At 43.7% G+C, this 22,814-nt stretch overlaps 2 protein-coding genes and 1 long non-coding RNA gene across 5 annotated transcripts in view; 1 reads left to right on the forward strand and 2 right to left on the reverse strand.

Moving 5' to 3' along the window:
• Nucleotides 1–916, reverse strand: part of LOC109551927 (uncharacterized) — a 30,198-nt gene extending 29,282 nt beyond the window's left edge. For 2 of the 3 annotated variants that reach the window (XR_002178634.3, XR_012331364.1), the window contains exon 1: nucleotides 660–916. This is a non-coding gene — a long non-coding RNA (uncharacterized lncRNA). The remainder of the gene's footprint in view (nucleotides 1–659) is intronic. The other variant, XR_012331363.1, reaches the window with a different exon arrangement.
• IL12A (interleukin 12A) lies at nucleotides 390–7,844 on the forward strand. Its single transcript, XM_004324402.3, has 7 exons — nucleotides 390–741; nucleotides 1,395–1,549; nucleotides 4,743–4,856; nucleotides 5,222–5,263; nucleotides 5,339–5,380; nucleotides 5,485–5,628; nucleotides 7,154–7,844. The coding sequence occupies exons 1-7, from the start codon at nucleotides 726–728 to the stop codon at nucleotides 7,304–7,306; spliced, it is 666 nt and encodes a 221-aa protein (XP_004324450.2). The 5' UTR covers nucleotides 390–725; the 3' UTR covers nucleotides 7,307–7,844.
• A 5,780-nt stretch (nucleotides 7,845–13,624) lies between these two features.
• Nucleotides 13,625–22,814, reverse strand: part of LOC101325984 (NACHT, LRR and PYD domains-containing protein 1b allele 3) — a 37,171-nt gene continuing 27,981 nt past the window's right edge. Inside the window, exons 12-16 of the mRNA XM_019946236.3 lie at nucleotides 21,571–21,709; nucleotides 20,220–20,273; nucleotides 19,881–19,961; nucleotides 16,833–17,105; nucleotides 13,625–15,119 (exon numbers count right to left, since the gene is read on the reverse strand). Coding sequence (XP_019801795.1) covers nucleotides 15,100–15,119; nucleotides 16,833–17,105; nucleotides 19,881–19,961; nucleotides 20,220–20,273; nucleotides 21,571–21,709 — 567 coding nt within the window. The 3' untranslated portion in view covers nucleotides 13,625–15,099. The remainder of the gene's footprint in view (nucleotides 15,120–16,832; nucleotides 17,106–19,880; nucleotides 19,962–20,219; nucleotides 20,274–21,570; nucleotides 21,710–22,814) is intronic.

The following is a 22,814-nucleotide window of genomic DNA, read 5'->3' on the forward strand; positions in this document are numbered from 1 at the left end:
TGGATTCTCTACGAGAGTAGTTACTGCATAGCCAGTCTGATTTTCATCCCTTTCCGTGTTTAAGAGGGTACCCAGGAACAAAACACATTGAGTCAGATTTCGTGTGGGAGTGCCCCCAAAGTGACCTGTTCACTGCTGGGTGCCCCGCACCTGGCACACCGTGGACTATCTGAATAAAGGAATGATAAATGAATGATTTGCCCACCCCCCTCCAGAACCAGGCCGGAGGTCAGGGCTCATCCTGGATATAGATGGAGAGCGGGTGGCCCTACTCGGCGCTCCGTCGGGAGGGGGCGCTGCAGGGAGGCGGGGCCAGGGGTGGGTACCTGGGGGCGGGGGCCGTCCGAGGGTGAGGGCCAGGGGTCGGGCTTGCCCGGGGACCCCGCGCCGCGACTCTGCGCGAATTTCTCTTTCGTTTTGGGCCAGGCCGGAGGCGGCGGGGCCGTCCCGGAACGACTGCGGCCGGGCGCACTGGGAGTTAATCCGAAAGCGCCGCAAGCCCCGCGGGCCAGACTCCACGTGTCACCGAGAAGCTGATGTAGAGAGGAGACAGAGAGAGAAAGAAAGCAAGAGACCAGAGTCCCGGGAAAGTCCTGCCGCGCCTCGGGCAATTATAAAAATGTGACCCCCCGGGTCGGCCTTCCAGCCACCACCCTCACCTGCCGCGTGCACCCGTCTGCGTCCAGCTGCCCGCTCGGTTCGGTGCCCCCGCAGCGCCGCTCAGCATGTGCCCGCCTCGCAGTAAGTAACCAGCCCGAGACTAGCGCTCGGCGCTGGGGTGGGGAGGGGCGGCGGCCGGGAAGAGGAGGCAGAAACTTGGGACAGGCTCCGCGGAGCCTGGAAAGCAGTCAGCAAACTTCGGGCAGAGGAGAACGAAAGGAGGAAAGGCATTGCGGACTTACCCTGCGCTCGATAGGATATCGTCTCTTTTAACCTTGAAAGAGCCCTGTGAGCTAAGTATTATGCCCACTTCACTGATGAGAAACGGAGGCCCCACGGGATGGTTTCTTGCCCAGGGTCCTAGGCTACAGCTCTAAGAGGGCAGATCCCAGCCGGCTTCAAAGCGAGGCTTTGTCACCCCACTGCTTACAAAATACTGGGTCGCTTCACCACCTGGCCTCACTTTCCCCCCTCCTGAAATGGAGACTTTCTCTGGGTGAACTCTGTCCACACCCCTATCTGAACTCACAAGGTGGCCGTGACAGCGAGTAGGTTTCTAACGCTAGCACAGAGCGCTGTCTTGCAAGAACCCGATTCATCTTTCAGTTGTTGAAGGAAGACTGGAAACGGGTGGAGGGAGGCAGGTGCCCAGAAGAAGTGGATGGGTGGAGATGGTCAGAAGAGATGGAAGATGGAGGTAGGCCAGCTCATCCTGCCCCTCCGTTCCCTTTCAGGACTCCTCCTTGTGGCCACCCTGGTCCTCCTCCACCACCTGGACCACTTTAGTTTGGCCAGGAGCCTACCCGCCACCACAGCGGGCCCCGGAATGTTCCAGTGCCTCAACCACTCCCAAAACCTGCTGAGAGCCGTCAGCAACACCCTTGGGAAGGTGAGCTTTTCAATGTCCTGGTTCCCACTTAGCAGCCTCTGTAGTGAAGGGGCATCTCCGAACCCCTGGTCACCTGAAGGAACTGCAGGAAAATTGTGGAAGTTAATCAGGAGCTGTCAAGAGAAGAAGAGGGGCCTTCCCTGGTGGCGCAGTGGTTAAGAGTCCGCCTGCCGATGCAGGGGACGCAGGTTTGTGCCACGGTCCGGGAAGATCCCACATGCCGCAGAGTGGCTGGGTCCGTGAGCGAGGGCCGCTGAGCCTGCGCGTCCAGAGCCTGTGCTCCGCAACGGGAGAGGCCCCAACAGTGAGAGGCCCGCGTACCGCAAAAAAAAAAAAAAAAAAAAAAAAAAAAGAGAAGAAGAGGGAACTTTACACATGGCCCAACTATTAGCTAAAGAGTTGCAATGAAACTGTGTCTCCAGAGAAAGCAGGAGGGGTAATAAATTATAATGGCATTCGTTTGGGCTGTGTCTACACAGAGGAAAGTGGATACTTACAGTGTTCCTTGTAGCCTGCCAACAGAGATGGAATTGTGTCAGGCCCACACTGTTCCTCTGACATACTTATCAATCCAGGAAACCGCTATTAGGGGCGGCCTGTGTGCTCCAGGGCTTGCGAAGATGAATTAGCCTTGTGTCTAATGCTCCTCTCCAGCTTCCAGTCTGGTGACTCGGCTTGTTGCTAGAGCATCACATTTCAGGGAGCTCGTGACAGTGCACATCCAGGCTTCATTTTCTGGGGAGAGAGTTATCTAATTTTATTTACAGCTTCAGTCATCTGTTTAGCTTTCATATTTTAATGTAAAAAAAATTTTTTTCTTCCTTTAAAAGCACTCCAACATCTATTGCTTTTGCTGCAACAGCCTAAGACTGATGTTTTAAAAGATGTCCTTTCGCCTTCTTGCTCTCTAGTAAATCTTCCTTGAAGATTTCTAGCTTGTTGCTTTATGAATATCTTAAAGGAAGCTCAATGCCACAAGTCCTTCTTAAAGAACTCTTTTTTTCCCCTTCTAATCTTTCATAACTTGCTGCCAGTTTTTCCTTACAGTTCAATCCATCTTAATTAAAAAGGCAGCTCACCAAGTGAAAACTGCAGAGATAGGTGCTTTGATTCCTAAAGAAAGGTTCCATATGGGTAAAATTTAGGAGCTCCTATTTAAATAGATGCTTTATGTGAAAAAGCTGACTCTTCTACTCCCAGATGCAGCACCAAAGGTGAAAGATTGCCGAACTCAATTTGATTTTTTAATATGATTCCTGCATCAGTTTTGCCAGAACAAATCAGCTGGCTACTTGCAGAGAAAATAGAGGTGGCAAATGCATGTGACTCACAGGCCATATCTAGTCCACAGATCTGTAGAGTTTAGCCATGTCTTTTTTATTTCATTCTGATTTTTGAGTTTCATGCCACTGAAAAAGTAGACCTCCCATATAAGGATCCAAATTTCCAGCTTCTCCTGAAAAGATCTGAAAAACTATAGCAGTGGGCCCACATTTTCAAGTCTAATTTTTTTTGGCTCTATTTATTCATTTTTTTCATTCAACAAGTACTTATTGAGTGCCTACTGTATGCCAGGCACTATTTTATAGATTCTTGAAGGTCCTCTTTTTTAACCATGCAATAGTAATAGAGAGATAGTCGCCGTTTTCATTTTGGAATAAAGGAAAGCAATTATCACGGAAATAAAACTATTGTGTTATTTGGAGATTTTTTTTTCTCATTGAAGTATAATTGCAAATCTAACTTTCTAGAACCTGCTCGGGATAGCAGCTGCCTCGATCTGCTTGACCACCTCCAGGAACAGTGTATTCATTTTCTATTGCTGCTGTAACAGATTACCACAAATTTAGTGGCTTTAAACAACACAAATTTATTACCTTACAGCCCTGGAGTTCAGAAATCCAAAATGGGTCTCACTGGAGTAAAATTAAGGTGTCAACAGAGCTGTATCCCTTTCTGGAGACTCTAGGGGAGAATCCAATTTTCTTGCCTTTTCCAGCTTCTAAAAGCAGCCCACATTCCTTGGTGGCCCCCTTCCATCCTCAAAGCCAACAACTGAGACTTAATCATGCTGCATCACTCTGAGCTTGACTCTCTTGCCTCTCTCTTCTGCTTATAAGGACCCAGTGATTACACTGGACCCACCCAGACACTCCAGGATAACCTCTCTATTTTAGAGTCAGCTGATTCGCAAACTTAAATTCATCTGCGACCTTAATTCGCCTTTGCCACGTAACATAACCTAGTCTGTGGTTCCAGGGATTGGGAGGTGGCTATCTTTGGCAGGGGCATTATTCTGCTTACCACAGACAGGAGTTTTACTGCTTGTACCCCAGCATGTTCTGTACTCTCAAGCTTTGATTCATGGCTCACGCTGCTCCCTCTGCCTGAAATTCCCCCTCCTCTGTAGATGCCCCATCTCTGGGGAAGACTTTGCTTCCTTTCCACCCCCTTCCCAGAGCCTTCTGACCCTTCTCAGCCCTTCTCACTTGCCAGCATGTCTCCTGGTCATTTGGGCACTTGCCTGACTCCACAGCTGAACTTGGAATTCTGGGGGACATAACATAGTCCCCTTCTTTGTCACCTTCCTTTGTACCTAGCACAGTGCCTGGCACACATCAGGCTTGTTAAATGGAACAATGATCTCGCTCTTCAATCAAAAAGTCATCGACTTCTCAATATCATAATTATAGTCAACATGCCTGTAAGATGACGTGTGTGTGTGTGCGCACGCGCGTGTGTGTATACCACATATTAAATCTCCGCTTGTCTTTAAGGTTGCATGTTTGTTATGTTCATCATGTAGTGACCTAACAGTCCCCCTTTAGAAGCTCTTCTTGAAAAAGATATTCATAAAACACAGCCATGCTGACAAAAGGAAAACAACGTTTTCACCAGAAGCAAGTGTCACAGCGTGGTGTAGAGGCTGATTAGCACAGCCTGTTGAAATGATTTATAGTGTTTACGTAATGGAAAAACATATCATCCAGAGACACGTGTCCTAAGCAAAAGGGGAGGAGGGATGGAGAGAGAGTGTAAATGATCGGTTTCCTTTTGTCTTATGAAGACCCTAAAATTCCTACAGATCAGAGGTGGAGGTCAAGGGCAGCCAGCTCTAGCTTTGGTGCCAGTGCCATGGGGAGCTGGGTGCCTTATTAATCTTGTAAACTGGGTTTCTCTTTATGTTTTACAGGCCAGACAAACCCTAGAATTTTACTCCTGCACTTCTGAAGAGATTGATCATGAAGATATCACCAAAGATAGAACCAGCACAGTGGAGGCCTGCTTACCACTGGAATTAGCCACGGTATAGAGGGTTTTCCTCCCAAAGCTTGTAATACAGTTAAGAGCTGTGCATCAGACCTCGTCTTCTTCCAGAAATGTGCATGTTTCTGGGGTCCATCACCATGGGACTTTAACAGGTCCCATTGTAGAAGTTCAACTTGGAAAAAAAATTTATAAAAACGTGGTTTTTCACAACAGTGTGAGATGTACTTAACAGTACTGAACCGTACACTTAAAAATAGTTAAAATGGTAAATTTTACATGTATTTTTTACCACAGTAAAAAATATATATGTTTGAGAAGAAAAGTCAGAAAAATTTACATTAAGAATTAGTAATTAATGTCTTTGATGTGTGGGTTTTTTTTTTGTTTTTTTTTTGGCTCTAGAATGAGAGTTGCCTGGCTTCCAGAGAGACCTCTTTAATAACTGTAAGTCAGAAAATTGAAGGTTTTAGCTCATGTTATGAATTCATGTCATTGACATCTGATTATTTTTTCTTCTAGAATGGGAGTTGCCTGGCTTCCAGAAGGAGCTCTTTTATGACGGTAAGACACAAAATTCTTTCCTCAAATGCAACGGCAGGGGAAGGGGGGGGGTACGTTTTTAGCCCATCTCAGTAGTTCCTTCCCCTCTTTGTCGTATTATGCAGACCCTGTGCCTTAGCAGTATCTATGAGGACTTGAAGATGTACCACATGGAGTTCCAGGCCATGAACGCAAAGCTGCTGATGGATCCTAAGAGGCAGATCTTTGTGGATCAGGACATGCTGGTGGCTATTGCTGAGCTGATGCAGGTAAGGCCTTCTTCATGCTGAGACCACCAGCCAGGGTCCCTGATGAAGGGGTATACCATCAGCCCTTCCTGGGTTGGGGGAGGCCTGAAATGCCCCCTTCTGAAGCCAGCTACATACTGGGGGAGACAGCCTTGGGGGCACCCTCTAGAGAGAGGGCAACGTAAGCAGGTCACATTAAGGAAAGCAGCCTCCTGCTTGTGGACCATGTGGTACGCACCAGGCTCTGGGCAAAGGTGCATACATTTCCTTATGCTGTCCCCTTGGCAACCACTTGGGGTCTGTGCAAATGAGGAGACCAATGCTTAGAGGGTTAGCCACTGGTCTGAGGTCACACAGCTTGGAAGCGGCAGAGGCAGGATTTAAACCCCCATCAAAGGGATTCCACTGCACTCATCTTCTCATGCATCTCTAAAGCCTCTGGGATGTACATGCAAGGGGCTGGCATGCATATCTGCAAATACTGCTAGAGAAGACAAGCAGGGCTGGTGCCTGGATATGATGCGTGCTGAACCAAAATGTGAATGAAAGAAAAGAATGACCTATCACCTGGGGACAGCCACAGTGTTACTCATAGACAAGAACGTGCTTTGTAACTTTCTGAATCACCATAGCACATGATGCTAACATAAAACACAGAATTATCCACTTAAGAAAGAGCAGGGTGAGTGCCATGTTGGCCAGGGCATGGGATAAAAATACGGCATCAGAAATGATTGTCTGAAAAGAAATTTATTTCATTCACCCTTTTTTAATTTTTTTTTTGGGGGGGTACCAGATTACTGGTTTGAAAGGCAGTAAACACCATGCAAGTATCAAAGAATGTTACCATCTAGAGAGTTGTAGATGATATTTCATTTTCAGGACCAAGAGTCGAATCAGTTCTACCAGTAATCAGACAACTATGCCCAGACCTTTTGTCCCTCTGTGCCTCAGTTTCTTCCTCTGTAAAATGGGATGACTTTACCCACCCTACCTTTCTTTTAGGCTTTTTGTGAGGAAGTACAAGCAAAATTGCTGATCATTGTGCAAATATATGGTCTTGCATTGTGTTATCAAATTAAAGGGCTCAAACTGTCAGGTTTATTTATCTCACACGAATAAGTGTCTTTAGTCAACAGGTCTGATACTGACTGAGAGTTTCCAATCAATAGCAACCCATCACCTCCCCGTTCTGAAAAGGATGCCGCTTCTTAATGTAACATATAAAAATTAATTACATATCACAGCAGATGTCATCTTAACAGAATTGTTCCTTGCTAAAATACAACTCCCACTGATGATTTTCTAAATAGCTCTCAGGGTCTTTTCAGAGCTCCCTGAAGATCCGTGTGCCTGGATAATGAGCATTTCTTCTCTGAGGTTCTGCCTGCCCATCTGGCTGGGAGTAGATTTGATTTGGTTTAGGAGATGCAGTGAGGGAGTGGGTTGCAGGCTCTGAGACATGTATTGGCTTCACCCATCTTTACGGATGAACGTTTTAATTTTGGAATACTGTCTATGTCATGCTCAATATTTATTCTCCTAGGCCCTGAATTCCCACAGCAAGATTGTGTCACAGAAACCCTCCCTGGAAGAACTGGATTTTTATAAGACTAAAGTCAAGCTCTGCATACTTCTTCATGCCTTCAGAATTCGTGTGGTGACCATCGACAGAATGATGAGCTATCTGAGTTCTTAAAAAGCTGAGGTCTCTCCTAAACTTAAAGTCATTTTTATAAATATTGGAACCAAAGAAATTGTAATAGGGCATGGGTTAAGAACTGGGGCGGGGGTGGCTTGACCTGTTCCTACTTAAGCTGGTACAGGAATTCTCATGCTTGTTTACATTAGTCATTACTCCAGATTTGCAGGATGTGACTGTTCTGTCCACATGATTCCTTTGATCAAGTCTATTTCATATTTACTAGGGATAAGTTATTTTTAAGTTTTCATGAGCAAATTGATGAGGGGAAATGTCCTCCCAGAACGTGTTTTTCTTCTTTTCCCTTTAATAGAAGAGCAAGAATTTATAAGCTATTTCAGTACCAAAGAGTTTGTAGGAACAAACACTCAAGCATAATTTATTTTAAAATATTTATTTATATAATTTTGTGTTCATGAAAGCATGTGAACTTATATTTATTTATGTTATATTTATTAAGATATTTATTGTCAAGTGAATTTGAGATATACCTTATGTTGTTTTAAAATAAAAGGACTGAATTAAAGTCATTCTCATATTTTTCTAACGTGATTGGAATATTGGAGTGTTAAAATACACATCATGGGAAAACTGAAAACTCTGATGAAATTTGAACAAAGTCACCTTAGAAAGAATGCCATGATATTCTTACTCATTTCCTAGTTCCTTTAGTCTCACGTTTTAAAGGGAGCCTCATAAGGCTAGATCTGACTTAATACTGAGGCCGTTGAGTGAGTGAGTTTTTGAGAATATACTTTATTACTTTTGTTCAACATCTGAATCTAAATATAAAATACATAAAAATGTTTTTCCCTATTAACCACAGCCCCATAACATACTGTGCATTAAACAAATACACAATAATATCCACCAACTGGGAAAAGCATCATTAAGAGGTCTTCTAGTCAAATTATTCTAATTTTTGTGACCCTTTGGGCTCTCAGGGGGAAGTTGCTTCTAAATTACAACTAGAAACACTCTCCCTTTGCTTTAAATTAGATAGAACTTCTGCCTGAACCACATGGATAACTGCCTTCCTCTGGCTTAAGAGATGTGCTTTTTAATTCTTTAAACCATGAGAATTTTAGAAGATTTACCTGATGGAATACCATGTAATTTTCAAACTCTGATAATCACATTCCTCCTTAATATGAAAAGGTCATAAGAAATGAACGATTCAGAGTCCGTCCTGTCCCCCCTACCTTTCCTCATGTGAATCCTCCCCTCCAGAGCTCAATTCTTATCCCTGTAAACAGGGAGGGGAATGTGTATGGCCACCCCAGGTCCTCACTTGTGGGGAAACATACGCGTTTTTCAGAGTCTCGCCCTACTTGATGTACAGTTAGATAGAAATCATCAAGCTGGATCCCATCACATACCTTCTTTTCTTGAGGAATTCCTCCCCAAGCCTGGATGACGGGCAGGTGATTCACAGGTGGGAGCTTCTTGCCTTTAAGTATCGGTTTTGGGGTTGGCAGCTTCGATTGTGGCGAGAACTCATGGCTTTGATGAAGCTGGCACTGTAGAGTTGCTGCCATCCCCGCCCCGAACCTGCTTTCCTCTCCTTCCTCCCCCCGCCCACCCATTGAATGGCGACTTGTCTGTTGTCTGGCCGGTTGTCTGTGCCCAGAAAAAAGGAGAGGAAAGCCTATTGACTGTGCTACAGACTGGGTTTATACAAAGGGACAAAGTGGCACACAAAGGGTCGCTTTCGTTCTAGAAATTGCCATGACATATGCTTCAGAAACATGACTGGCCCAAGAAACAACTTCACAACTAATTCCATTCTTCACTACACGGTCAGTTTTCTGGGTTTTTTTGTTTTAAGCCTGGGTCTGCCATTTATAACTTGTATGATGTGGCCATGTTGTTTTGCCCTCACCCTACCCGTTTCCTCTTCTAAGTGAAGATAGGGACTTCCCTGGCAGTCCAGTGGTTAGGACTCCGCACTGCCACTGCAGGGGGCACGGGTTCGATCCCTGGTCAGGGAACTAAGATCCCGCAAGCCACGCGGCCGGGCCAAAAACAACAAAAAAAGTGAAGATACTCCTAGAACCTTGATCTGATTGATCAGGGGTTAAATGGAGCAACTCCTACAAAGCACTAGCGTTGCACCTGGCACATAATCTGTACACAATAAACGTGAGCCATCGCTGACAATGTTTATTAGCCTCTGGGTTTGGTGACCGGGCCAAATTGGTTAAAGCCTCTTTGCTACTATTTTCTTATCTGTGAAATTCAGAAAACTGTAGCCCCTATTTCACAGCGCTCTTGTGAGGACTGAATCACTCAGTACAGTGCTGGCATCTAGTCAGTGCCGAACACCAATTTTTTTAAATTGTTAGACTGTTTGCTTGAAGACCTCAGTGACGCCCTGTCCCTCCAGGGCACTCAGCTATCCGGGGCGTTCAGCAGAGGAGGCCATCTGGTGCAAGACACGACAGCAAAAAAAGCAGGGTCCTGCCTTTCCAGAACAGAGGGTGGGAGCAAAGTAACTTGGTGAGACCGAGGTCCCCCCTAAAAACAGGCCCCAGACCTAGACTACTAGAGACATTTGATAACAAATTACTTTTTAAAAAAGGAAATAAACAGTTTAAGTGTTTCTCACACGTAAAAATGACTGAATCAGAGAATTAACATAAAAAACAGCTGACAGCTGCCCTACTGAGAGCCAAGAGCTTTGGGGAAAGGGGTCAGTTCTGGGGAGTGGTCTGGCCAGACATCCAAAGGTGGGTTTGGGAAAACTCAAGAGATGCACAAGGGCCTTAGACACCTTAAGGAGGAAAGAAAACATGGGAGGGGAGAAAACCAGCTTTGTCTGAAGCCAGCACAGACAGAGACCGTGAGTCCCACTGGCCATGTCACCCTGGGCCATGCGGTTGTTGTCCTTGTTTAAGGACAAAACATTTGGTTTTAGCTAGCGTAACTGTGGCTTCCTAGTTTAAGGCAGAGTGCACCTACAATATCGCTGTGGACTGAACATTTGTGTTCCCTTAAAATTCATATGTTGAAGCCCTGATCCCCAGTGTGATGGTATTAGGAGACGGGGCCTTTACGAGGTTAGGTCCTAAGCATGGAGCCCTCATAGTGGGATTAGTGCCCTTATAAGAGACTTGGAGAGATCTCCCCCAACCTCCATGTGAGGACACAGTGACAGGTGGCCTGCTGCAAACCAGGGATAGCTCTCACCAGACACCAAATCCACCAGCGCCCTCATCTTGGACCTCCCAACTTCAAGAACTGTGAGAAACACACGTCTGTTGTTTAAGCCGCCCAGTCTGCAGTTTTTTGTTGTAGTAGTCTGAGCTGAGAAAACTTTTAAGTAAGTCAGAAAGAGAAAAACAAATACTGTATGCTAACACATATATATGGAATCTAAGAAAAAAAAAAAAAGGTCCTGAAGAACCTAGGGCCAAGATGGGAATAAAGACACAGACCTACTAGAGAATGGACTTGAGGATATGGGGAGGGGGAAGGGTAAGCTGTGACAAAGCGAGAGAGAGGCATGGACATATATACACTACCAAACGTAAAATAGCTAGCTAGTGGGAAGCAGCCGCATAGCACAGGGAGATCAGCTCGGTGCTTTGTGACCACCTAGAGGGGTGGGATAGGGAGGGTGGGATGGGGGGAGACACAAGAGGTAGGAGATATGGGGATATATGTATACGTATAGCTGATTCACTTTGTTATAGAGCAGAAACTAACACACCATTGTAAAGCAATTTTACTCCAATAAAGATGTTAAAAAAAAAAAGAAAAAACCCCATGACAATTTTCCAAAAACTGAATTGTATCAACTTTTCGGTTGAAATGTATTTGGTCAGAACAAGTCAAAAACTTTAGTTGCATGTATGTATCTTTGAGTATATTAAAATTATGAGTATAAATTATGACATCAATGTAACATCAGAGACAATACACTCACGTAACCTTTTTCAGAAGCAATAGGAACTGATGCTCACTCCGTGCTTCCTAAGTGCCAGGCATGTTTCTACAAGTGTTGACCACAAATGCACAGAATCCTCCCAAAACCCCAGGAGGAGGTGCTATTACCTTCCCCTTTTTATAGCTGAGGAAACTAAACCAAGAGGCCATAGACACTTACAGGGTAAGTGGCAGATGCTGGGATCTGAGCCCAGGCGGCCTGGCTCTGGCCTATGCACACAACCCCAGTATCCTTTGCTTCTCATATTAAAGTCACACAGTAACTCATCATAACCATGCAGACAGCATCATAGTTCCTTATGCTTCTCCCCTCTCCCTCACTACACTGTGAGAGCTTCAAGTACAGGAGATGTCATGTTATTCAAGTATTTGTGTACTCAGGGCCCAGCACTCAAAGATGGTAGAGAAAGGCAAATCTTCATGGGTTTCCACACGTTTCTCATTTCTTTTCCTAATCTAGGAATACATAAGAAAGTCTTTAGTCTTTAAAAATCAAATTATTCCCAATTACAAAAAAAAAGTTAAAAATTGTAAAATGCACGTGCTTGCTCGCCTCAAAACCATTATACATGCTTAGAATGGGGGAAGACCCAACATTCATTAACAATTCATTCATTGTTTTTGGTTTTTTGGCCTAAAACAAAGGTTTATTTCTTGCTGGAGGTACATGCTCATTGCTTATCAGCTGGGGGCTCTGCTCTCACGGTTCTCTTCTGGAACACAGGCTGATGGAGCATCAGCTGTCACCTGCTGTCATCATTGCAGAGGGAAAGGAAGGCTGGAAGGTCTCCACAAGCCTGTTGACTTAAATAATTTACATGTCTATGGTTTGGCATTATGCGATCCCTTCAGGAGCAAGGTACCGCCCAAACATCCGTCACCTTCCCGTTGCAGACATCGTAGATACATACAAACTCCTGGACGACAGCTCCCAGAGACCCAAGCAGTCATCTTATCAGCTGGTTCCCACGCTGCCCCCGACACGAGTGGGTCAGGGGTCCAGCAGGGTGCCTCGATGACCCCTCATCAGCCCCCAGAAACCCCCCAGCAGAGCAGCTCCACTTCTGAACGCTTTACCAATGCAGGTTCCAGGTGAGATTTCCTTTCACAAAAGGCTCATACAGCTAAAGAAAGAACAGAACTCAGCCAAGCCCCTCCCCGCAGTTAAGTTTTTATAAGTCACAAAACCATCTTTTAGATTTCTCAACTTGCTTGAAAATAAAACACTGCTATAAATGCATAGATCAGACCCCCTTCTAAAAATGAAACTCGTGCCAAAGGTTACAGCAGACGGCAAGAATGTACTTCTGCAGAATAAAGATAGCAGCCTAACTACAGGGTGTTTAACCGGAAATTTACATCACGATTGGAATAAATTGGATCTTAAATCCTCTGGAGGCTCAAGGCTGGAAGTCCCAGTTACAAAAGCAGGAAGAACTTCAGAACTCTGCACTCAGAATTCAACCCCAGGGCCTCTGTTTTAGTATCAGCAGCCACAGAGCCATTAACAGAAATGCTCAAGCCCTGGAATGTGGGCTGGAAAAGATGCATTCCCCAGCAGTCTGGAATCCCCACCTTCAGCAAACGGTGCGCTGCTTCAACCCAAGAAGGACTTCCAGCAACCGCAACAGGCTGGGCCAACCGCTGAAAACCACTGTCCTCGTGAGAGCACTCTTAAATATCGGCAAATACACTGGCCTCTTTAGAAAATGGAGTGGAAACACACTTCCACATGATGAAGCAGGGAAGAAAGGTTGTCCCCTAAAGCAATCCAAAAAAATAACAATACGTGCCCCCAATATGCAGAAAAATCCTGTTAACAGAGATGCACAAGTAAGGAACTAATTATGAATCCGCCTGGTTTTACATAAAAACATACCTCCCCATCCACGGGGCGGCAGGGAGACACACTCTAAGTCATTCCTGGAGTGAGAAGGGTTAGGGGATGTGCAGGTTCTCCTGAATCTGTGCAAACTCTTGGGTTAGTTTACCCTGGCTTACACTCACTCGGCCTCAGTCCAAGAACTGGGGCTGGGAGCAAAACCAACTAACGCCCAAACAGCCAAGATAATAGTAACCAAGGAATATGATGCTTTAAAAAGTAATGTGTCGGGCTTCCCTGGTGGTGCAGTGGTTGAGAGTCTGCCTGCCGATGCAGGGGACACGGGTTCGTGCCCTGGTCTGGGAGGACTCCACATGCCGCGGAGCGGTTGGCCCGTGAGCCATGGCCGCTGAGCCTGCGCGTCCGGAGCCTGTGCTCCGCAATGGGAGAGGCCACAACAGTGAGACGCCCGCGTACCGCCAAAAAAAAAAAAAAAAAAAAAAAAAAAGTAATGTGTCAGTAAATAATAATACAAAGAAGACATATTAGCACTGTACAAATGCAGATTTATTGTTCTTCCCTTTATCCATAGTAGGAAAAAGGTTGGAAATTGTTAGGAAAGCAGCTTATATACAAAGCACTTCTGAAATTATGCTTTTCTTTGGAAAACAACTTATAAAAAATAATAAACGTTTAAAACATTCAAGTCCTTTAAGTATTTTACACTTCTGAAGGTTAAAACTCCATGTGTTTCCTATAATATATAGAACAATTTAAAAAAAAACTCATAAAGTGACATTGATTTGAATTCCACAGAATCCCTGACCATTAGAAATACGTTCTTTCCTATAAAGTCAATTTGTTCTTCACAGGCAAAGCTATAGTTAAAGTGTGTTTCTCTAATTCATTGAGATTGAATTTTACTCTCCAGCTAACGTCTTCAGGAGACTAATAGTAATTTATAGTTTCTTCAAATAAGTTAACATATCCAAAATGTTAATCACCACATGCATAATTCTGGGAGAGTGACAGTCTCTATACATACCAAAAAAAAAAAAAAGATTTCACCCATTAACAAGAGCCAATATGGCCCATGATTCCCTGGGGCAAGTCCTCTTTGAGAAGAGATGACAGTTTTCCCTTGGTCCTGGCTAAGGCTATTTCTGAGTGGCATTCCTGTGCTCCCCACCCGCCAACCCTCCCCAAAGTAAATGACCCAGGGGCCAAAGTCAAGAAATGTAGTGTTTGGCCTGGTGATTTCAGAAGGTTGATGAACCTGCAGGGACTCTGAAGATGGACCCAGCTGAACTTGCCCAGTGAGATGAGGCAATCACCTCTGAGGGTTTGCACCAACACTGATGGGGAGAGGATTACATTCCTTTCTAATCACCCTAGGACCAGGTAACATGATTGGTTTAATGCTTTAACAGACCACTAGCCAGACTGGTTAGTAATGTGAGACGTGGAAATCACACCCCACATAAAAAGACATATTGTACCTGGAGGCACATAAGTGTCTGACTGCGTGGGAGCTAAAGGAACAGGAACCTCTCTTTATTATTAATGTCATTAGGAAAAAAGCTAAACGAAATTGTGCCATTTAAGTACTCCAACACTTAACTGCTAAAAATGTTTCAAACACTTGATATATATTTCATAGTTCACAGACTCCAAAAGGAAAACTATCGCACTTCTCACCTGACTGCATTGCGTCATTTTAAGCACCCTTTGCAAGTGTATTTGTTTGGGTGGGGAAGCGGGTGGGAAGGTGTGAGTGGGAGGTACCAAAAAAAAAAAAAAAAAAAAAACTTGATATTGCAGAGGTTTTTTTCTTCCTCGGGGTTTCCAAATCTTTCATTCCCTTTGCCCCTGAATAATGTGAGCTGTGGGCAGCCTGTGAAAGGAGCTGCTTCCACAGGCTGTGCAGCTCTAGATTCCGGAGTCCACACCCAATTACCAGGCGAGGGTCTTTGCAGGTAAAAGTTCCTGAAGCTTCCTTTTTCAGCTCATCTTCCAAACTTCACGTTTCCTGTAAGAAACCTAACAAAATAGAGAAATGAATTCAGAGATTCATTGTTGCGGGGGGAAAGGGCACATGCTTTTAAAGAAAGTCACTTGTCCATTTCAAAAAAGAATTCCTGGGCGTGGCTGGGTTTTCCTGAGCTGAAGATAAACCAGTACAATTTTTTAAGGTTGTAGTTACAAGATACTAAAACGCCCCGATAAAAAAACAAAATTCAGCCAATTAGCCAGACATTTTGGCTACATGAGGGCATAAAACACTGGTAAATCTCTGGCTTTTTGTTTGTTTGTTTTTAACTCACAGAAGATTTTTCTCCTATTTAACGAGGGGAATGGACTAAGAAGCTTTTACGATCCCCTTCACTGCTAAAATATGTCACAAACCCTTGTCAGCAAGTCAAGCATCTAGTGAGGTCAACAGCAGAGAAAAAGAAAACAAAAAATAACAACCCATTCTACAGGATTTGTGAGATAGTCAGAGTTCCAAGCCTTCCTTTGATGGAAGAGGCTGTGATTATTTCCTTATCACGGCACAGAGGCCAGACCGTCAAGAGGCAGAAGTGCCTAAATGCAAACAAGTAGATTTCCACATGTGGGCCTCAGTGACTTACATAATTTCAACATACCCAAGAAAAAGAATGAAAAATTTGATACTGAAAAACTGGCTCTTCTATCTGCTTGCAGCTTTTGCATCCAAACAATGGTGGGGGAGTTCAGAAAGCTTGCCCACCACACCTGACAGCATCCTGAGAGTTGGCCGCCCCAGACTTTTACTTTTCATATAAGCTTCTGGGGAGCTGACACATTTTACATTCTTTAAGGAATAAAAAGTCCAAATAGAATTCCAAATAAAAACCTCTCTCTGATTTGCTGAGGCTTCTGAGAAGTAACACCACATTTGTTAATCATGGTAACAATATATAATAATCAAAGCTGTGAATTGGTTTGACCTTGATTCTAACATGTGCTAATAAGTAAGTCAAGCCACAAAAAAAGAAGCGCTTAAAACAAAGGAAGGAACCCTGTGGTTTTCTGGATTGAGACCAGAAACAACTCCCTTTAGCTCTCTCTTGGGTTCTGCTCTTTCCCTTCCCTTCTTTGCTGCTGGAGGTTGACTAGTGCCACACAGTGGCCTCCTGGAGCACTGCTTCAGCACCACAGAAGGCCTAGAAGGATCAATGAATGCTACCAGTCAGGTCCCTGCCTGAGCCTCACTACCTGCCTGGAGCTTTACAAGCAGTACCTCTTTTCGTTATCACACCAGACCCAGGACACTGGGGTTTTGCATCCATTTGACAGATGGGAACATAGAGGTTTAAAGTCAGGTAAGGAATTTGCTTAGTCATGGATATATCATACAACACAGGGAATACAGCCAGTAGTTTATAACTACAAATGGAGTATAACCTGTAAAATCTGTGAATCACTATATTGCACACCTGTGACATATAATATTATATATCAACTATACTTCAATAAAAAAAAATGTTTTTTGCCTAGTCACAAACCTAGCCAGCACTCGAGATGGGATTTGAACGCTTCCTCTGACTGCATACACAAGTCACCTTTACTTAGATTATGGCAGCCCACATGCTGACTGCTACAGCATTTGCACAGTTCTCTAAACCCGAGCTTATAAATACACAAGCAACACATTCTATAATAGAAAGTTGCTATTTGCAAAGACACAGCTTGATTTCAAGTAAATGACTAAGATAACTTCCTGCTTACCTTTCAGCACATCTTGGACTTCAACTGAATTGATGTTTTTCAAGCAGTTCCATAAATTCTGAGCTGTGGCATTGCTCTGCTCCTTTTCTTGCCACTTCTTCAGCATCCTAAACTTATTGATCGTGACATCTTCTTTCTTCTCCAGGATAGCATCAATGTCGCTAATCTTCAACTTCAGGTTGGCAATGGCAATCTTTACCCACTCCTTTCCCAACTTCTCAGCAAGGTTAATCAACTGAGTGTCTGTTAACAAGGTTTTAGTCTTCACTCCATCTAAAAGCACATGAAGAATTCAGTTGTTCCTCTAAACACTTCATTTATAGCCATTTACAATGAAAACGTATTCTCTTTATATAAGAAAAGAAACCATGATTCGAAACTTTAATAACTGCTTTTAAAATATATTTAAGTGCCGGGCTTCCCTGGTGGTGCAGTGGTTGAGAGTCTGCCTGCCGATGCAGGGGACACGGGTTCATGCCGCGGAACGGCTGGGCACCTGAGCCATGGCTGCTGAGCCTGCGCGTCCGGAGCCTGTGCTCCACAACGGGAGAGGCCACAACAATGAGAGGCCCGCATACAGAAGAAAAAAAAAAAAAAAAAAATATATATATATATATATATATATATATTTAAGTGTCAAAAAAAATCCCCGCTTTCCCAACTATTTTAAGGACCAAAGGAATCAATTTCATACAACATTAAACTGGGGTATAATGCTCACATGATAATTCAATAAGTCAGGGAATGAAATTGTTTTATAAAGCAGCACAAATTAGGTTGGAGTAAAAAAAAGCAAATCGGGCACCAAAAATAATTTATGTGGCTCAAAAAGAAAAATATACAGCTTTTGCCCTTGCCCAGCTCCGCAACTTCATCTAAGTGTTAACACCACATACAAAATGATACCTTTAGTGGTCAATAAAGAGAACAGCAAGAGATATGAATTGCAGTCTCCATTCCACCATCTCCTGGCATTAGGGGAAAGAGCACATTCCACAGAAAAGCCAGGGGACGGTATCTGTAATATCTGTTGCTCACTAAGAAACAGTGTCATAATCTTGGAAGGGTATATGTTTGCCAATGGAAACCACTGGCCCCATAAAAATATCAGCCCTAGCAGTAAGGTGGATTTTCTACATTGCCACTTTTCAGCTGGTTGAGCTACGGTGCAGCAAAACCCATGGGGTACGGAGTCTCGGTTAAGGATCCTCACGGCCTTACAAACACTGGAGGTGACATCAGAAAGGAATAAGAGGGAGGAAGAATCCTTCCTGCCCCTCCTCCAGGACCGTGACGCTTTCACTCATCTACAGCCAATCTGTTAAAGTGAACCTAACGTTTGTATTGGACCCTAACGCACTTCAGTTTCCTCTCTAACGTTCTAGACTGAAGAATGGGTTCTGAAGGATGGCCCCTGCCCCATAGTGGTCTCCTGATACATGGGATCTGTCAAAAAAGTAAGTTCTCAGGACCATCCCCAAAGCCCCCAAAATGTTATGTGGCAGCCTGAATGGGAGGGGAGTTTGGGGGAGAACGGATACATGTATATGTATGGCTGAGCCCCTCTGCTGTGCACCTGAAACTATCACAACATTGTTCATTGGCTGTACTCCAATACAAAATAAAAAATTTTTTTAAAAAAGTAAATCTTATTAATTTATTCGCTACTACATTGTCATCTCTAAAAAGGTTGGAAATCTTAATTTCTAGGTAGTATTTGATCATTTTAATTCTATTTCTAGTTACTTGCTGTTGGAGCTAATTTTAAATAGCCAAATAATTGCAAGAAAAAAACTTTCCCTATATATCAATTTAATATAAAATTGTTTCCCATTCAGTTATAAATGAGTAAGTTCTGAGGATCTAATACACAGCATGGTGACTATAGTTAATTAATACTGTGCTGTACACTTGAAATTTGCTAAGAGAGTAGGTCTTATGCATTCTCACTACCACCAAAAAAAAAAAAAAAAAGGCTATGTGAGATGATAGATGTGCTAATTAACTTGATTGGTAAATATTTCACAATATATGCATACATCAAAACATCCCATTGTGCACTTTAAGTATACACAATTTTGTCAATTATATCTCGATAAAACTGGAAAAATATTGTATCCCAATTTGGTTAGTTTTTAAAATAACTCCAGAGCCTCATTTTGATGTTCATTAAATAGAAACAATAAACTTTTCTCTAGTGACATACAGTAAAATCAGACATATGTCATCCTCACAACCTCCTGCTCTAGCATGTGAAAAATGGCTTATTTTAATCTATAGAGAGTTTATCTGCTTTTAGAGATTCGTACCTTCTTACAGTGGTAGAATAAAAGGTATTTTGATGAAAGGGTTAATCTGGGGAGTTACATGAGGCCCCCAAAACCTTGAGATCTTGTCTCATATAATTGGAGTCTGGGTATTTTCACTTAAATTTGTGAATTCTGGCTGGACTTGAATTTTGAGGTACATACTCCATCTTCTGGCTCCTTGGAGTATTGTTTTTAAATGTTTAAATCTCTACTGTATTTTCACAACTATCAAGCCTTGGTCTCTGCCATTTAATTGGAAGAAATTAAGTTGACCTTCGTCTCCAATAACTGAGCTGGCGGCTCCTTCCCCCAAAAGTCGCTAATAACTTTGAGGCCAGTGAGTGCACACATGGACATTCACTATTTACTCCTTCAATGAATATTCACTGTCTTCTACATAAAAGGCTGCAGGCTCAGCGTTATGGGAAAATGCACAGACGGACAGGCCACGGCCCCTGTCCCTACGGGCTGCAGGAGCTTCCCCTGGCCCTCCATTCTACTTTCACCGAGGGAAGGGGAGGAGTGCGCAGTCAAGCTGGAAAAGTAAGCTGGGGCAGACCAAGAAGGACCCTTGTCCAGCCCTAAGGAGCTGGGACACAGGGGGAAAGCATCTGGGAGGGCACGCACACCTAGGAGGTGGCTCCAGGAGGACTGACCCAAAAAGCACATGTGTTGCATGGAAGTCAATGGGGGAGATGAGGGAAAATGACTCATAGCCACGGATGACGTTTTTACAAACCTGAAGTGCCAATCTGCTTCATTCTTTTATCATAGACCACCTCATCGGGTAAGCTGCTACTCATCTTTCGCCGCCTATTACCTTTAAAAAACAACAACAACAAAACATTGGCTTTCCCTTAGGGTCCTTATTACCTACCCATCTTCAAACTAGAGTTCTTTTTAAAGAAATCATCATTGAGATAGAAACAAATTGAAAATGGATTCAAAGGTCGTTCCGATGATTAAGAGTTATGGAACACTGAACAGATCCTTAACGTTACCGTATTTGCACAGCAGAATTAAAATTCTAGTGGATGGAAGGTATAGACGAGTTTAACGTCCAGTGACGAGCACTTACCACTTGTGCTGCTTTTCGAAATGTTCGGGTTCTGATCATGCTGAACCCAGTCACCTGTTAAATTACAATAAGCAGCAATTGGAAAAAATGGTTTTGAAACTGGAAGTAAAGCAATCGATTTATGAAAGCACCTGAAACCCCAGGGTCTCGGCAACCTCTCTCAAGTTCAAATATGAGTTTGGGGTTTTAACTTAGTATGTATGCAAATGCACTGGGCTTGAACTCTTGAGATAAATAACAAGTACTCCTTCCGACACGTCTTGCGGGACAAGTGTTTCCCAGGCTTCAGTCATCCGCACACCACTGTCGTGATATCTGCCATACCCATCTGCCAGGTGAAATGTCATTCGCTCCGTATTTCTTTAAATCTACAACTACCGTAAATAGAACAGTGGCATCATGTGCCATATGGAGACGGAAGCCATAAAAATAAACATCGTTCAATTTTAAGTGTATTTGTATGTACTCCACGTAAAAGAATCTCATATACGTATTATCATTCTGTACTTGAGGGGTTCTTTCTGGACACTTCACCTGTGATTCGACACCACCTGCCCCATGTGAAATTCAGTCCCTGCTCTAACCGATGCCTACGTGTCAGGCTGGCCTTCCGCAGGTTCCTTTAGTGAAGCTGCCTAATAGTGATGGGCAATTTCAGTTCATTGTTAGCTTAGGCCGCCAAAATAATGGAGACCAGAACCATCTTACAATGCAGAATATTATTAAGTAAGTTTAAAAAAAGAAGTCTTAAAAAGTGGCCTTTAAAATTGCCAAGAGGCTTAGTCTAGAAGAACATCTGTCATTCAGGCTGCTACACATTAAATACCTTTATTCCCGTGGCATTTGCTGTGGTTAAAAAGTAACATCTTTCAGGTTCATTTATTTGAGCATATTAATGAATACCGAGCAAAAATACTACAATCCCCAATACACAGTCCCAACTAGGACTCTTCCCAGCTAAGTAACTGTAGTTTGGATAAAAGGGCCTGTTTCAAACTGGCTAACTTAAGGGTATAATATTGAGAACAGGAGTCACACCTATAGAAAAGCTTCCTGCTTAAACTAGCACAGAATTCCAAACTGATTAGACTGGGTTTCGTTTCTGGAGTATAAAGACATGAGAGCAAATATGGACTCTGTGCACCCACGGACTCTGGGGATTTGGACGGTGGGTGCCTGAGAAGGAGAGCCGGCACTTCTGCCCAGGAGCTGGGGCCTCTGTTTCTCTTAATCGAACGTTTTAATATTACAGTGATGGGACAGACAACTACTCTATTTGCTTTTCCACCCAGGCCACCTGCCCCGCCTCAACCCCCAAACAGAGTTTTAATTCAAGATACAAAACACTCACACTCTCTCAGTTTTGCTTTCCATACAATTTCCTCGGAATCCATTTCAACCAAAAGTAATTTAAACTCCACTGGTTGCTCCAAATACACTTCACTATAACTTTTCAACTTTAAAAGTGAACCATCCACAAATTCAATTTCCTTTAAAAAAACAAACAAACGTGATTTTCTGAAATTTAAAAGTTGCATTAATTAACAACATAAGATGTCAGATAAGGAATAATGGCAATGAGAAGGGTTAGTGTTTGAATGCTCACTGAAATTTTGACCTTGGAAATCCCACTCCTTAATCATACATCCTCTCACTCTCCTGCTTCTAATCCCTCCTTACTCTTACTCCAAAATGCTTTTCTATCTCATTGAAGCTTCTAGTCCCGTGGCACTAGTTTTCTAAAGTGTAACTTTTCAGCCTTTCCTGATTTCAACGTTTCATCTTTCCCAAATGGCACCTGTGCTCACCCATCAGCCACCCTATCCTAGGTGCTTTTAAACTCCTCACCATCTTTTTCCTAGATCGTTCTCCAATCTGCAGTTGATTCCGCGTTTATAGAACTACGTGCAGTGTTTTGTCCACGTGTCCTCATTGAACACCGCCGTCCCCCAACAAATCCTCGTATCGCTATTTTACGGATAAAGAATCCCAGAGAAGCGTATGAACTTGCCCAGGTCCACACCTAGGAAGTGGCGGAACTGGAATTTGAATCCACACCTCGTGACTCCAGAGTGTGAGCTCTTAACCACTACACAGACTGCCTCCTGCCTTCCACCTCCTCTGCTGGTCTCCAGGCTGGCTAGCAAGGCTGGCGGGAGAAATACATCTTTTAAAAACTATCAGTGACCTGCCCTGGGCATCACCATCACAAACCAATGGTCTTAACCTGTCCCCCACCCTTTCCGTTCCAAGTCACTAGTATTATCTTCACAACCTTCTAAGGGTCAGTCACCAGGGCCTACAAAGCTGAGACAGCGCCCTCTCCTGACCCTACTCCTCCTAAATCCCTCCACGTTCAGCTTCTCCAGAACTATCCTGGGGCCTCCAGCCCAACTGCACATCCCCGCCCCCTCACTTAGACACCAGCGGCCCCTCTTCCGGGAGAGCTTCGGAAAGCTCATCTCTTCCGGGGAATCCCTCACCCTTCAAACCCAGAACAAACATCACCCATGTGAAAAGCATTCCTGGAGACCCACTGCACTTCGTACCCATCTCTATAGTAACACATTATGTTAAAATTATTTCTTTTCATGA

Source organism: Tursiops truncatus, chromosome 4 (assembly GCF_011762595.2).
Source record: "Tursiops truncatus isolate mTurTru1 chromosome 4, mTurTru1.mat.Y, whole genome shotgun sequence".
NCBI lineage: Eukaryota > Metazoa > Chordata > Mammalia > Artiodactyla > Delphinidae > Tursiops > Tursiops truncatus.

Coding starts and splice junctions, on each gene's coding strand:
- IL12A (XM_004324402.3), top strand. Junction 5,381..5,484: donor GAAGGAGCTCTTTTATGACG/GTAAGACACAAA, acceptor CGTATTATGCAG/ACCCTGTGCCTTAGCAGTAT. Junction 5,629..7,153: donor CTATTGCTGAGCTGATGCAG/GTAAGGCCTTCT, acceptor TTATTCTCCTAG/GCCCTGAATTCCCACAGCAA.